This window comes from Melanostigma gelatinosum, assembly GCF_949748355.1.
Source record: "Melanostigma gelatinosum genome assembly, chromosome: 12".
Taxonomy (NCBI): Eukaryota; Metazoa; Chordata; class Actinopteri; order Perciformes; family Zoarcidae; genus Melanostigma; species Melanostigma gelatinosum.
Window position 1 is genome coordinate 19,415,391 of NC_136645.1, and position 13,601 is coordinate 19,428,991.

Consider the following 13,601-nt stretch of genomic DNA (forward strand, 5'->3'; position numbering starts at 1 on the left):
TTCGTGCAAAAGCTATCTTAAAGAACTTTTTAAAAACACTTCCCCTAATAATGATAAGGATAGAGCTCAGCTAGTGGCTCTCCAGTCCAAGGCTGCCTCTCAAAACATTAGGTAGGTCCAACTGGGTAGAAAGAATCCGCCCATGACCAGAGAATGATGGGATTAAACCCGGTAAGAAGGCACACTGGGAAACACACAAACATGCAACAGTATGATAGAAGACGTATGTTCTTATTATGAACTGGCCCTCGAGGAAAAGCCCCACTGACATAAACCAAAGAGAATGAACTCGTGGATGAGAGACAGTGAAAGGTAAAAGATAAGAAAGCCCGTTTGCTTTTCCTCCCACAGAGTAGCTTGTTCTCATACATAATCTTTCCCGTTCTTTTCCACTTCTTCTCCCTTTTAAAAAGTCTTTTTTTTTTAAATAGAATTAAATGCAAATTAAAGTGGAGCTGATTATCATATAAATGGCGGATGTCTAGAGGGGCAAGACACTCGCTTTTATTTATTTATTTTGTCATATTTTTCACAGCTACCCATACAACTGTGACTTTAATCAGTCCACACTTTCTTTTAAAGACATGGGGGAACCAGGGACCAGCTGAAGTGCTTCAGCTTGTGTATGTCGGCGGCCTGGATCGGTGTTAGTGCGTGTGCATACGAGAGGTGTGTGACCATAAGCAGAGCCAGAGGCAGAGAGACCGACCTGCAGCACCCACTGACCTGTGCAGCTTCATCGGCGGCATGTCGACGGGTGCCGCGCGTTGTTCAACAAGCCGCACGCTGCTTGTTCCCGTTCATAATCTTTCCCTATTCACATCGAGGGTCGATCACCTGTGAAGGTACACATCTGGAACAACATCACACAGCGCCATGATCCAATACGGAGCGGTAACTTTACTAAGTCACACGCAAGTGCTCTGATCTGGATTCAGTGGGAATGAGGGAAACATTGTTCAGGCAATTACCCGGAACTAACGCGGAGGGGAGAGATGAAGGGCCGTGGTTGGAGAAATTGCGTGGGAAGAGATTTAGACAAAGACAAAGTAGAGAGTGTGAGCGTTGCACTCAAATCAGCAGAACTGAAAAGTGACCTCCAAACGAGCCGTCTGTGTTTGATGCTGATACTTGGATGAAGGGTTGATTATCTTTATGTCACAGTTTTTTACGATTGCTTTTACACAGGCTTTTTTTTTTGGTTTAAAAACACTACATGTTTTGACATGTTTTGCACATTGGGTGCAAAGCAGAAAATGTGTTGAGTTTTGGAGCGGAGGTTTGCTCTCTGGGTGTTGGTCTCAATAATTGGGCTTCATGTGTAATTTTAGTGAGTTACCAATGAAAAAAAGAAACTTATGAGAAATTGACATTTCCCCCGAGGCAACTCCCTGCAGCTAAAGCAGCTAATATATGCTAACAACCGGCTAACATGTGACTTCCGGCAGTACGCTATTATTTTCTCCTTTGACATGGAGGGTCACCTCTTACCGTCCAAACTACTGTAATCAGTGTCCCCGTATGCAGAGAACACAGGGGCTAGACTACCCAGATCCCAAAACACACCATATCCTATTTTTTTGGTGTTTTTGCAGTTTATGCAAAACCTAAAAAATCCATCTGTTCCTATTTCTTTTTTTTATTTTTTACATTTTTTACATTTTACATGAGATTTCTATAGGATGGGATGATTCACACCGTGGTCTTACAGCCAAAAGGTTTGAAACCACCAGTCCGTGGAGATTGCATGTTGGGGGCGAGGGTCAAAATGGCGTCAAGGCATCAGGCATGGCCCTTCACTCGGGTTCCATGCGGCAGGTTTTTGTCTCTCCGTGCACCTCCAACATTTTCTAACCAAGCGGATGCGGATGGGAGAAGAAAATCGAGAACTTTGAGGAGCTTTGACAATGTGTGTTTGCTGACAGGAAAAACCTACAAAAAATCCAAATGCGTCCTCGTCACAAACCCTCGTCAGCGACCGTGCTTGCGGAAAGTATAACCGAGTCTTTGCATGTCGGTGTCCCTGGTTGGAGCTCCTGGTCTGCCTTGAAGTAACAATGCTTTAGTTTAAAAGCAATATCGAAATAAATATTTACCATTGCTGCCCGAGTTGCTCCTGAGGCCATCTCAGCAACATCACATGCGTTTCGATGCCCCCCCCTCCCTCCCCTTTCTTGCAGGTGCTCGTTTTCAAGCCTCTTGTGTGTTTTCACTTCATCCTCAACTCTGCACCCCTGAATCTCTCCATTCTGCAGTCTGGTCCTATAGGTACACTGAGCTCTATATCAACAGCTCTTTCTATCTGCAGCCGCGGGCGCAGGGTATCGTGTGGGCTGATGGGGCTCCATCGCTCTTAATGTCTTAGGTGTCTCTCTGCAGACGCAGACAGACAGACACAAGCAGAAATATACATGCTGCCCTTCCAATGCATAATTCACAAACTTCAAGCAATTGGAGGCACATCTGAGTACTTGTATCCAAGCTGCTTTTCCTCCTGCACTATGACCACAGGTGCCTGTAATTCCCCATGCAGTATTCCAGTTTTTCAGTTTGCCAGTGGTTACTCCCCAAAGGACAGCATGTGTGTAGGTGTGTGTGTGTGTGTGTGTGTGTGTGTGTGTGTGTGTGTGTGTGTGTGTGTGTGTGTGCGAGGAAGACTAAGAAGACTATTTGCCAGGAAAGCATATTTATTCATCCAAAACATTTGCCTCATCTGTACTGTACTAAACTGGAATCCCCTCATTAGTTTCAGCTCTCCAAAGTATTGATACTAATGTGGACTGTTTTATCCGTGTAAAGGTAAAGAGATATCGTTCCCAAGTCTGTCTCTACAAGGTGTGTGTGATATTCTGTGGGAACGTGGAGACTGACAAATAAGAGAGAAGTGTTGGCATATCGGCAGCATGCTGCAAAGTAAGCACCGAACTTGCGGGCACCACACCCCGTTGATCGCACCGAATAGAACTGAGCTCAATGTGAAGTCACGTACAGAAAGACAAACCGATGTGACGAGACGGAGCTCGCACAGAGAAACCGCGGCACCACCGGGTTTGCAATCACTTCATGTAGCTCTGCAGCGGAGAAGAGTGGGGACAGAGAGCAAGCAAAGCTGTAGCGCTGCATGTAGGAAGAAGATGTTCAAGACAAAGACAGCTGAATGTACCAAAGGTTGTGTGCATATTCTATGATGATAGAAAACCCTGGGGTCACCAATAACACTGATACAACATGGCAATAAAGTGATCATTACATGGCAATGTGGTACTTCCTACAACAAAGCAAATACCCCAACCTGTTACTTCCATAATTTCATTTCCCTTTTGTTTCTCTCTTCATCTCAATTAAGGGAATATCACGTTGTCAAATTTAATTACATCTCGTTGATGAGACGCGACACCAGCAACGGAGTGCTCAATGAGAGGAGTGTCGAGGATCGTCTGTGTCTTCTCAGTCCCCTTCGCTCATGCAACATTTCACAGCATTTTATTGATTCATTTCGGCCTACGCTGTGCATCAGCCGACACTCTTCTTATAATGTAGCTGTGTTACAATCCAAGAGCCTCTGTCCTGCCAAAATCCCCCCGATAAGCACCATCTCAATTTCCTCTTTTGTCCTTTCCCCTTTCACCCTACCCTTTCTATAAGACAGGTGGTGGTGGTGGTGGTGGGGGGGGGGGGGGGGGGTCACAGAAGAAAGACTGGAAGTAAGAGGGAGGACAACGCACTCAATTATACATCAAAGCACTGATGGTGGGGACACCACGGAAGGGGGAGCTAAGAAGAGGGGTGGAGGGGGGGGGGGTTGGTTTCATTTGGATGAGGAGGGACCTTGGTGGCGGTTGCTGGTATCCATGTTAGTCGGTGACCACGCTGGAAAACTTGTGCTTCTTACAGAACAGAAAGAAAACACGCGAGGACTCTCAAACTTACAATCAGTGGAACACTGTTTTAAACACTCTGACAGACGACTCGGGCACAAGGTCCGAGGTGGAGCGGTGCAATCTAGAGAGACCAGGAGGGAGCGCTGATGATGCAGTTAGGACCATCCCCTATTAGATCCTTGGAAAGAAGGATAAGACAGAAGCATTTTTGCAAAGATTCAGTCAGAACATCCTACAGAGAAGCCGCGATGATTTGTTTTTCCAGCCTTACCAGCAGTGGGGCCAAAATGTAACATTTAGAGGTGGTTCTAGTCAAATCAAACTGCTTCCTACTGTGATAGCACACACGTGCATGGGTGAATCACTTTGCGATCAGCCTGTCGTGCCTCATGCAAAACTGACATTTTGGGCTTAGACTTGGAGCCACACTAGAGGAGAAGTGGTCCATAAAGTGTCCAAAATGCAAAAGCTCTGGGGGACATGAATAGCATGGTCATCTGCGCAGTCGAGATTCGTGTGTGTGTGTGTGTGTGTGTGTGTGTGTAAGAGCTTCAGCTGGCACTGGAGAAAAGTTCAGACAAGCAGATCGTAGTTGTGACGTCTTACTGGGAACCAAAATGTCAAAAAGGCGGACCCGCCGTCAGCCCCCTCAGCTAGCGGGGCACAAAGCTGGTTTCAAACAAGACGCCATCAGACTCACGAGAACGATTACCTGACAATACAGCAGAGATTGACAAAGACGGGCCTTAAGATGGAGCTTAAACATCTGTTTGCCACCTTAATTAGTTTGAGAGGTGTTTGTTGTAGTTGTCATGTATGCCTGCTGCAGCACATCTCTGCGGGATATGAAGTGTAAAAGCAGCAGCAAAAAAACAACACATTGTTACTGGCTTTCAACGACCAGATGAGTCCAAGTCAGTTATGCTGTCTGTAGAAGAGAGTGAAAGAGTAACTCCTCTTTCACTCCACAGTGAGCTTTTGTGTAGGAAGAGGGGAAATGTTGGTAGCAGTAACAGTGTTTCTTTAGTATTCCTATCACTTTGTTCCTTACTTCTCTATAATGCATCATTTTTATTTAATGCCTTTCACCCGACCATCTCAATTGTGGAAGTGACAGCCAAAACAGATTTGGGCAAATTGGAAAGGCTATGAAGCTCTATTGAAGGAGAATCTAGCCACGGTCTGAGGAACAGTGAGGGGGAGGTGCACATCGAGACACAGAGGGAAAGAATTGTTGAGGAATTTGCATAATGCCAAAATGGAGCCCTGGTGAGGTTGAAGGAACGACTTGTAGCGCAACACATTTTTTATTTTTTTTCCCCCACAAGTTCATTTCTCTTCTTTCAGCAGAGATTTGTTCCCATACAGACCACGAAAAGCGGTGAGGGCGGGAGCAACACTTTGTGTTCATGTTCATGTGGGAGACAGAAAGGGAGACGATCACAGAGCTAAAATATGGAGGGACTGACAAGATGCACAACTGTCTCCAATGTTAGCAAAAACCTTGTCAGAATTCACAATTCTGCCAAGTGAGTGTTTGGAGAGGAGGAGAGCGCCAAAGGCAGGGGGGGGGAACGACACACACACACACACACATGCTTGAAAGAAAGGGAGAGAGAGAACGACAGGTTGATTTATTCAAAGAGTGAGGAGTGGGTGAATCAAACTTTAATGGCTTTTGGGAGTGCAAGCCGCTCTCTCTCCCCCCTTCAATTCTTACCCCTCTCCCTCAGTCTCTCCTTGTGTGCTCCCACCTTACTTACCTGTACTACCCCCCCCCCCCCCCACCCCGCCAACTCAGAAACCTTTCGATGGTCACTCACAAACACCGTAGCTTTTGTTTGACAGACAAATCTGCGCCCATCTCAGCGTAGCACGCAAATCAAGGTGCTCTTCATGCTCAGTGGGATAAAGTAAATGACAGAAAGATTAAGAGAGGAAGAGGAGGTGATTTACCTTCACGAGTGGCAGCATACGTGAGGCCCGGGCAGCGCTCGTTGCTTTAACCCCTGGACTGGAAAGGAATTGTTCTACAGGCACGACATCCTCTCTGACAACTCACTTAAGCTACCACTTGCCCCTGAAAGGCTTACTTAAGGCCACAAAGGAATCATCGCTCATGCAGGTGTACTGACTGCACTCGCACCTTTCGAGAATGTGCTCTTCACAAATGAACCCAAGTGTGTAGTACACGTCTATAGAGACTATCTGCAGATGGGAATCTCCACCTCCACACACACACACAACTAATCATTGAAATGCAAAAACAGAGATTAAGGGGCTCTTTGTGCATATGTGAACAAACAGCTGGTAAAACCTCGCGGGCCTGTAAATAAGCCGGCCATATGTACTGTATTTGTGTTGTATAAGAAGTGTAGGATGATCATGTGCTGTGTTCTAATCAGTGCTGTCAGACATAATCACACGAGTAGCTGGAGACAAGATCTAAAAAAACACAACACTTTACTGTTGCAACGCTTCTTAAAAGCACTTTCTTGCTAATTGTATTCATGACTTCATAAACGGCTTCTCATTTGCCATCGAAAACTGGAGAAAATGTCTGCTGCAAATTTCTTCAATAAGGAGATTTTTTTTAAACTTTTGCTTAGAATTGGGTCCTAGCACCAAATCTGTGTCGGGGAAAGTTACAAATGGAGCCCGAGATGAGTCAAATATTGACTGCTTCCCGTTTAACCTTCTCACTTTATCCATTTTTTTCTCTCCCTTTCTCCCTAAATCCCTCCCTATGGGGCTCAGGGTCTTAGCGTCAGGCAGAATTCTCTTTGAGAGCCTGCGCCTGTCAACCAGCCAACACTCAGCTCAGTAACCACTAGATTCAATTACACTAGACCAGGAGAGATGTCACTGAAATCATTACGGGCTAAATCCAACTTCTAGGAGTCAGTGCGAGCGTGCGTGCGTGCGTGCGTGCGTGTGTGTGTGTGTGTGTGTGTGCGTTTCAAAACGAAGGCATGTGTTTGCTGACTTGTGTGCAGGATCGTTGAGCAGAAATGAAGTCACAAATATTTGATGACTGTAATTTCAAAAGAAATGTATTCCACTACTGATTTTCTTTCAAGTTCCCAGAGAACCTTGCAACGACACCAGTCGTCCGCCGACTGGAGGTGCTGCTTTAGAGCAGAAACATCGGTTTGTAAGCTGGTGAACAAATTACCTTTGGATTGTGAAGCCTGCCGAGATACAGGGCAGAAGGCGATGAAAGATTAGGGATTGAATTTCAGCTTTCAGAAGTCGGGGGAAAAAAGGCAAAAAAGAAAAGGAACAGAAGAGATTCATCTATGTTCTACCTGACAGCGACAGAGGGCACATCAAATAGCAGGTGCCTCTGTTTTGCTGCCAGAGCCAACATCAAGCACTAAGCAGCTCATTCACAGGCGTAATAGGAGCTCTCAACACACTCTGCCAATATTATCTCAAACACGAGTGCATTTGCGTGCGTGTGTGCGTGGAAATGCTGTCATGATATTCATCTCAAAATTGTTTGGAGGAAGTAGTAGCAGCCAAAAGTTTGGGGCTGAAATCACGCTGGTTGGAATGCGCTGTTGTCTCAGTGCCTTTGAACAGCGGAGCGACTTCCCAAACACACAAACTATCCAACTCATACATGTCACTGAGCAAGATTCCTGTTCTGGGCAGTATACCACGAAAACATCATTGAATTGAACATTAGTGAATTATAATTGCTTTCAGAACAAATAAGCTCTGCTGAGGATTCATGTTGCTGTACTTCTTAATCAAACTGTTTCTGGATGTCTTATCAGAGCAGACTGAAGGGCTTCTCTTTGTCTAGATGCCTAGCTTTCACCTGAGGGGTTTCCTCCTCTGTGACATCAGCCGTAGTTCACCAGAGCTTACTGTCGGTTAGAGAGGGGCACTGAGATATGGCCGGTAGAAAATAGAGGCTGAGGAGGGATTTGCTCATCTGCCCGACATACCTCAGAGGCAGTAAACAGATACAGTTTGGATATCTTATCACCTGGAGCCTCTCGCCTGTCTGCCTGTTTGCCAATACATTTAATCCATCTATGTGCCGCATGAAAGCGCTGGTCTGAAGTCTGTTATACAATCTTGTGTGCATCATTATAACCTGCGTTAGCGAAAGGCAGGATTCCACTGCACTGCGTAGCTACTGTGGGTGAGGATGAATGGGAGTGTTGGCAAGAAGATGCAAAAAGAGATGGTGTGTAGATTGGGAGAAGCTACAAGTGGAGGGACTCAACCAAAACAATAAATCAAACTGTATCTTGCTAAGATCGTGGTAAAAACAAGTATGAAAAATATCTATAAATTATGACTAAATACATGTGAGGTGACAGTGTATGAGACACAAATGGCATAAAGACAATGCGTTTTGCCCGTGTAGGAAAGAAGACAACGCAAGACAGGCATTTAAAAGTGTTTAAGATTTGGACTTCTCTCGTGTGCCAAGCTTGTAGGAGAGTAAACGGTGACGCAAACGCATGAAAACAAAAAGGCACTTTTTAGAGCCGGTCTTTGGTTTGTCCGTTCTGGGCTACTGTAGAAACATGGCAACCGGCTCCATGAAGAGGACCCGCTATATGTAGATATAAACGGCTCATTCTAAGCTCACGAAAACAATTCTAAAGTTCAGGTGATTACCCACGAATGAAAACATACATATTATATTCCATTTCTGCCAATAGGTGCGCCTGAATGCTGCACACTCTTCCTTTAAAAAGGCAGAAGAGACCGTAGAGGAGGAGAAGCAGAGGTATACAGGTGACCAAAGGAACAAGAAAACTGTGTTTGTGGCGAGTGGAGCAGCAGGAGATGGCACACAGTGGGCACACTTAGAGAGGTTGTCAGTGCTGGCATGTTAATGAGAGTCAGGCAGCTGGGGGGGGGGGTGTGCGAGTGTTTTTGGAGAGGCTTGTTCTTCAAGCCGTGGATGGTCCCACAGTTGCTCACACAGCAGCGCTGTACTCCACGGATGCACACTGGAAACATTTTAATGGTAGAGGGCTTGCTCGATAGGAGGACTACCTGTCGCGCTCAGGGAATGTGAAAAACACTTCTCGGCATGTTTGCGTGCTCACTCCATCATCTCATGCAATAATGGATTTGGGTTGGCCCATCTGCCGTTCCATCAAAACATTGTTTCTGGCGATAGCCTCCTCTCCTTGTATCCAGTCTCTGCTGCTGTCCGCCTGAGTGTGTGGATGCTGTAAATCTGCCCGGCTCATTAGCACTGACAGAGGGACCGCCAGCAGCCCACCTGCTCCCCTTCACCCTCTTTATGGCTCTACAAATTAAAACGACGTTTACACACACTCTCTCCCGCTCTCCCCACTGCACTGCTCACCTTGCCGCTCACATTGCATCATCTGCTCACCGCTGAGCTGTGTCAGGCCCGCCTCAGCGTACGGCCTCCGCTGACTATTCTGCTGTTTCAACAACCCTCGAGCCTTCTGAGCTGTTTTCTTTTGGCCTCTGTCTATCTGTTGCATCCCGGTGTTAAATCCCATCATTTCCACCTTTGTCTTTCTGTCATCCCTCTTCTTTTCCTTTTACTACACTGTCATCTGTCACATCCATCACATCTTTTTCTCTGTGTGCGCTGAAGTTCAGCAGCACTGCCGAGTAGTGCTGATTGTACGCTAACCTCCAGCTACTCTGGCATGTCCAGCGAGCGACGGCATGATGGAGTGATGCCGCAGCGTGTTTGCTTTGCCCGCTAGGGTCACAATAAAGGTAATGAGGCCATTAAAGTGCAGCGATGAAAGCGAAGGGAAAACGGGACGAGGTGAAGATGGTAGAGGACGAGGAAACGGGGTGCAACGAGGAGCAGACTGACTCCTGAATGAGCATCGTTCCCAAAACTCCCTCTTCCAGGTGGAGGAGAAGGAAGGCGTGAATGAAGAGCTCTCTGTGGACTGGAAGCTGCGTTGCAACCGCAACACAGAAAATATGAATTTCCTGTGTCTCATTAATCAAGAGAGTCACAATAACAAATACGTTGATTTGTGATGAAAACACACTCCACTTGCATTAGTCTCACTCTGTGCTCACATACACGAGGTTTTCATCTTTCATTTTCACTGCTGCAGGCTTCAGCTCATTTCAGTGCAGAGAAATGTCGATGATACAGGACTCACTGCTGTGTCTGGTGTTTTAAAGGATCTGTTCTGTTGCCACAACCGCATTGCCTTAAATTTAAAAAAAAAAGCTTAAATTCTGTAAGGAACAGGAGGACAGGGCTGACATGAGCAGTGATGATTCACCGAGTGATGCAAGGGAACTAACAAGATGTGAGCGACTGAGGGTCAAACACAGCTCTGTTTAATGGCTTTTCGGAGGCTAAACTCAAGCCTATTGTTTGCAGAGCTTGGCGAGTCTGGATGTGGACCATGTGCGAGGCGGACACAACTGAGCAGCGGTTGCATTGGCCTGAGGGAACCTGGTGGGTGGTCTTAACAGTCCTTCCTTCTCTCATTTATTTGCCTGACTTTATGGATTGGGGAGAGAGAAAGCCAGTGGCTTTGAAGATTTGGTGAGGACTCAGAAAGGGGTATGTGCTAAATACAAACAACAAAAAATATGTGTGTGTGTGTGTGTGGGGGGGGGGGGGGGGGAGGGGGGATTTCAGCCTCCGTTTGAAGTCTTCCACTCCACTCTGGCAATTACTTCCATCAAGGATTAGATGAGGGAGAGGGCAAAGAGGAGAGAGGAAGATGGAGAGAAGTGAGAGCCGAGAGGGGAGGTATTCAGGGAGAGGACAGAGAAGGGAGAGAAGAGATTGAGGTCTCCACTGCAGCGAGTCGGTGAGTGTTTTAATTCCCTCCAAACGGAGGCAGTGCACACTCTCAATATGAGCGAGAAGACAACCCCTCAAATCATGGGAAGATCGCAGGTGCAGCTAAACGCAGCCATTTCCTGGGCACCAGAGACCAAAACGCGAGGAATTGTTCATGACCACCTGGGTGGTCATGATGGTGGTTGCTGGGCGCAACCACCATGTTACAAAACATTGAGCTGAATTTCATACATGTATTTTTTTTTACCTTTTCTTAAATTCCAAAAAGCAAACCACGGTTTCATCAAAGCACTTCATAGTAGATCACTGTGAGGAAACTATTCCTTGGATGGTAATCATTGTTTTGAGGATCATAAAACAAGAAATAATATTGTACATGATTGCTTTTCATTGTCTGCATCACAACCTCTGACTGACACGTTATTGGACTACCACCATACATGAAACAACTTTCTGTCAGCCTTACCTCTGGGATGTGGACGGTGTAAGGCTGCCCGTGGAAGACCGGCGCATTATCGTTCACGTCTCCAATCTGGATGTTTACCGTGTCTTTGACCATCTGAGGGAGGAAACGCCTTGGTAAACCTGTTCCCGAGCCTTCTCCACAAGTGACTTGTCAAAGAGCTGCACTCAGTGAAAATGAGTGCGGGCCACAACAAGCCAAGAACCAGAGTGAAAGCAAGCAACAACAGGAAAACAGGGACAAGCGCGTGATAGATGACCCGCGGCGGGAGAGTAGGTTGAACATCAGTATGTTTCAGTCACTAAAGAGTGAGACAGGTGTCACAACGATTACATGTGAGGAGGAGGAAAATAAGGATGCGAATGAAAGCAAGGGACTGGAAGGGAGACGAGCTGAGAGAGAAGGCCTCTCTGTGACATTTGGGTCGGGCGATGTCAAGGTGTCAGCGTGTGACAGGAGGTGTCATAACTGTGATCACAGTGCAAATCTCTGTCTTACCTCTTGGATGTCACTCACGTAGAACTCGACCTGCATCTCTGACTTGGTCTGTTGGGGACAGAGGTCAGCATGAACACGCGGGGGCAAAACAGCAGCGCACAAAAGCATTAGAAGACAGAGAAGAGCCACTCTGAACACAAAACCCTCCTTTTCATCCCACCGAGGAGTATTACACTTCTCACTGCTCTTTCATTATTTCATCATTTACATTCCAGCTCCTATTTTCAGAATTGAGCCTGAAATTGTGTGAGTGTCTTTTCTTCTCTGTACTTCTTTGGTTAGGTAATGTGTAAGTGTGTGTGTGTGTGTGTGTTTGGTGATCATACCTCACGGTCCAGCTGCTGTCGGAGCCAGACCACGCCAGTGTCTTTGTTGACAGAGAAATACCTCGTGGCCTCTTCTCCTGAAACACCATACATGAGAGGTTCCCCCTCAGGATCAATGGCCTTCAGCTCGGCCACTGAAGAACCTGCCAGACAGAGAGTCCCAACAGGGTCAAAGGTCAACGATCTTGAATTGGTTATGGCGACCTCATATTCACCAATCTAAAGAGCAATAGAGTGCAAATACACTGCGATTCTGTCGTCACCCTTGATGTCCCATTACTGACTGAGCTACATGAAAGGATATGTTACGCGTATGATGAACATTTCCCTGCGTTTGTGTGATATGAAGCATTATTGTTACCCGTCTGGATGTTGCTGTTCGAGCTGTTCGTCTCATTTAAGTGGACTAAAGGAAGAAAGCAAGCTGACCTGGTCGGGGCAAAGATCGACGTGACAACAACTTGCTCCTCCGCTGAACTTAAGTCGTGTGGTTACAGCAAGCTGCATTTTCATGTTGAGGATGAAGATGGCGTAACAACACGCACGCACGCAGCACATGCAAACACACTGCCCCGTGCGATGGGGAGAGAGGAGGGAAGGCTTTTTAATTGGAGCCGCAGTGGTTCATAGACTTCATTCGTCACAGACACCAGAGCTCAGACAGGCTGGCTAATCAAACCCAGAGGTGGAGCGCCATTAGGCCGGCTAACCCACCATGCTGGACCGATGTGTCAAGAAGGGCAAGGCGGAGGCAAGGAGGGGCATGGAAGACAGCACGGAGACCCCCTCAGCGCAGAGGGTCAAGGCTCATTTCTGTCCAGGGTAAAATAGCTTGGGAAGGGTCCGCTGATATCAACCACACACACATTGGACCCCAGCGGTTATGCATTTGTATCATATTTTCTTTTGACTCACACAACACTAACATACAACGTACATAGAGCTAAAATGTAGACACACATGTACAAGTGCATCAAGTAGAGATAAACTGTAGTTCTGAAGACATTCCATTGACCTGCAGACCCGTAGTCCTGACGACTAAGTAGAAATAAGAGGGTGTTGAATACGAGCGGATGGACGAGAGATGAGATCACACACACACACACACACACACACACACTCACTCACTCATCTTCTCTCCCTCCCTACAGGTACTCGGTCAGACAATAGAGGTTGAGCCAAACTAAATCAAGCCTGTCGCTTGAGCACCAAAATGCTTCACACAACGACCAATTAGGCTTCACAATCACACACCCCTCTAGGTTTATTAATACACCCCGTTTTCCCATGAAAGGGTGGCAAAAATGACAAATTAATATAACGATTTATGAACTCCACTCATTGCGTCTAATGAGATTTATGCAAATTCAGCTGCTTTCAATATGAGTTATAATTTGGTTGAAGACGGTATAAATTGAGCATTTTACCTCACAGTCATCAATAATAACTGTTTTTTTCCCCTTCCTCCTTCCGGCCCTCTCGACTGTGGAGGAATTCTCTGCTCCACACTCGAGCGAAGGATAACAGATGAATTATAACCAAATCGTTTGAAACTAAGACTATGTATGAGAGTCACAATGGTGTGGAAGATTAACTTCTGCTGCGGGAAAAAAGAGAGAAACTAAGAACACGCCATT

The 13,601-nt window shown here is 46.3% G+C and overlaps 1 protein-coding gene across 1 annotated transcript in view; it reads right to left on the minus strand.

Annotated features, from left to right (window-relative positions):
- The window catches only part of cdh23 (cadherin-related 23), a gene marked incomplete at its 5' end in the record, with an annotated part of 136,382 nt that overhangs the window by 101,043 nt on the left and 21,738 nt on the right, over positions 1-13,601 (minus strand). The window contains 3 exons of the mRNA XM_079280584.1: positions 11,144-11,236; positions 11,639-11,686; positions 11,965-12,107. Coding sequence (XP_079136710.1) covers positions 11,144-11,236; positions 11,639-11,686; positions 11,965-12,107 — 284 coding nt within the window. The remainder of the gene's footprint in view (positions 1-11,143; positions 11,237-11,638; positions 11,687-11,964; positions 12,108-13,601) is intronic.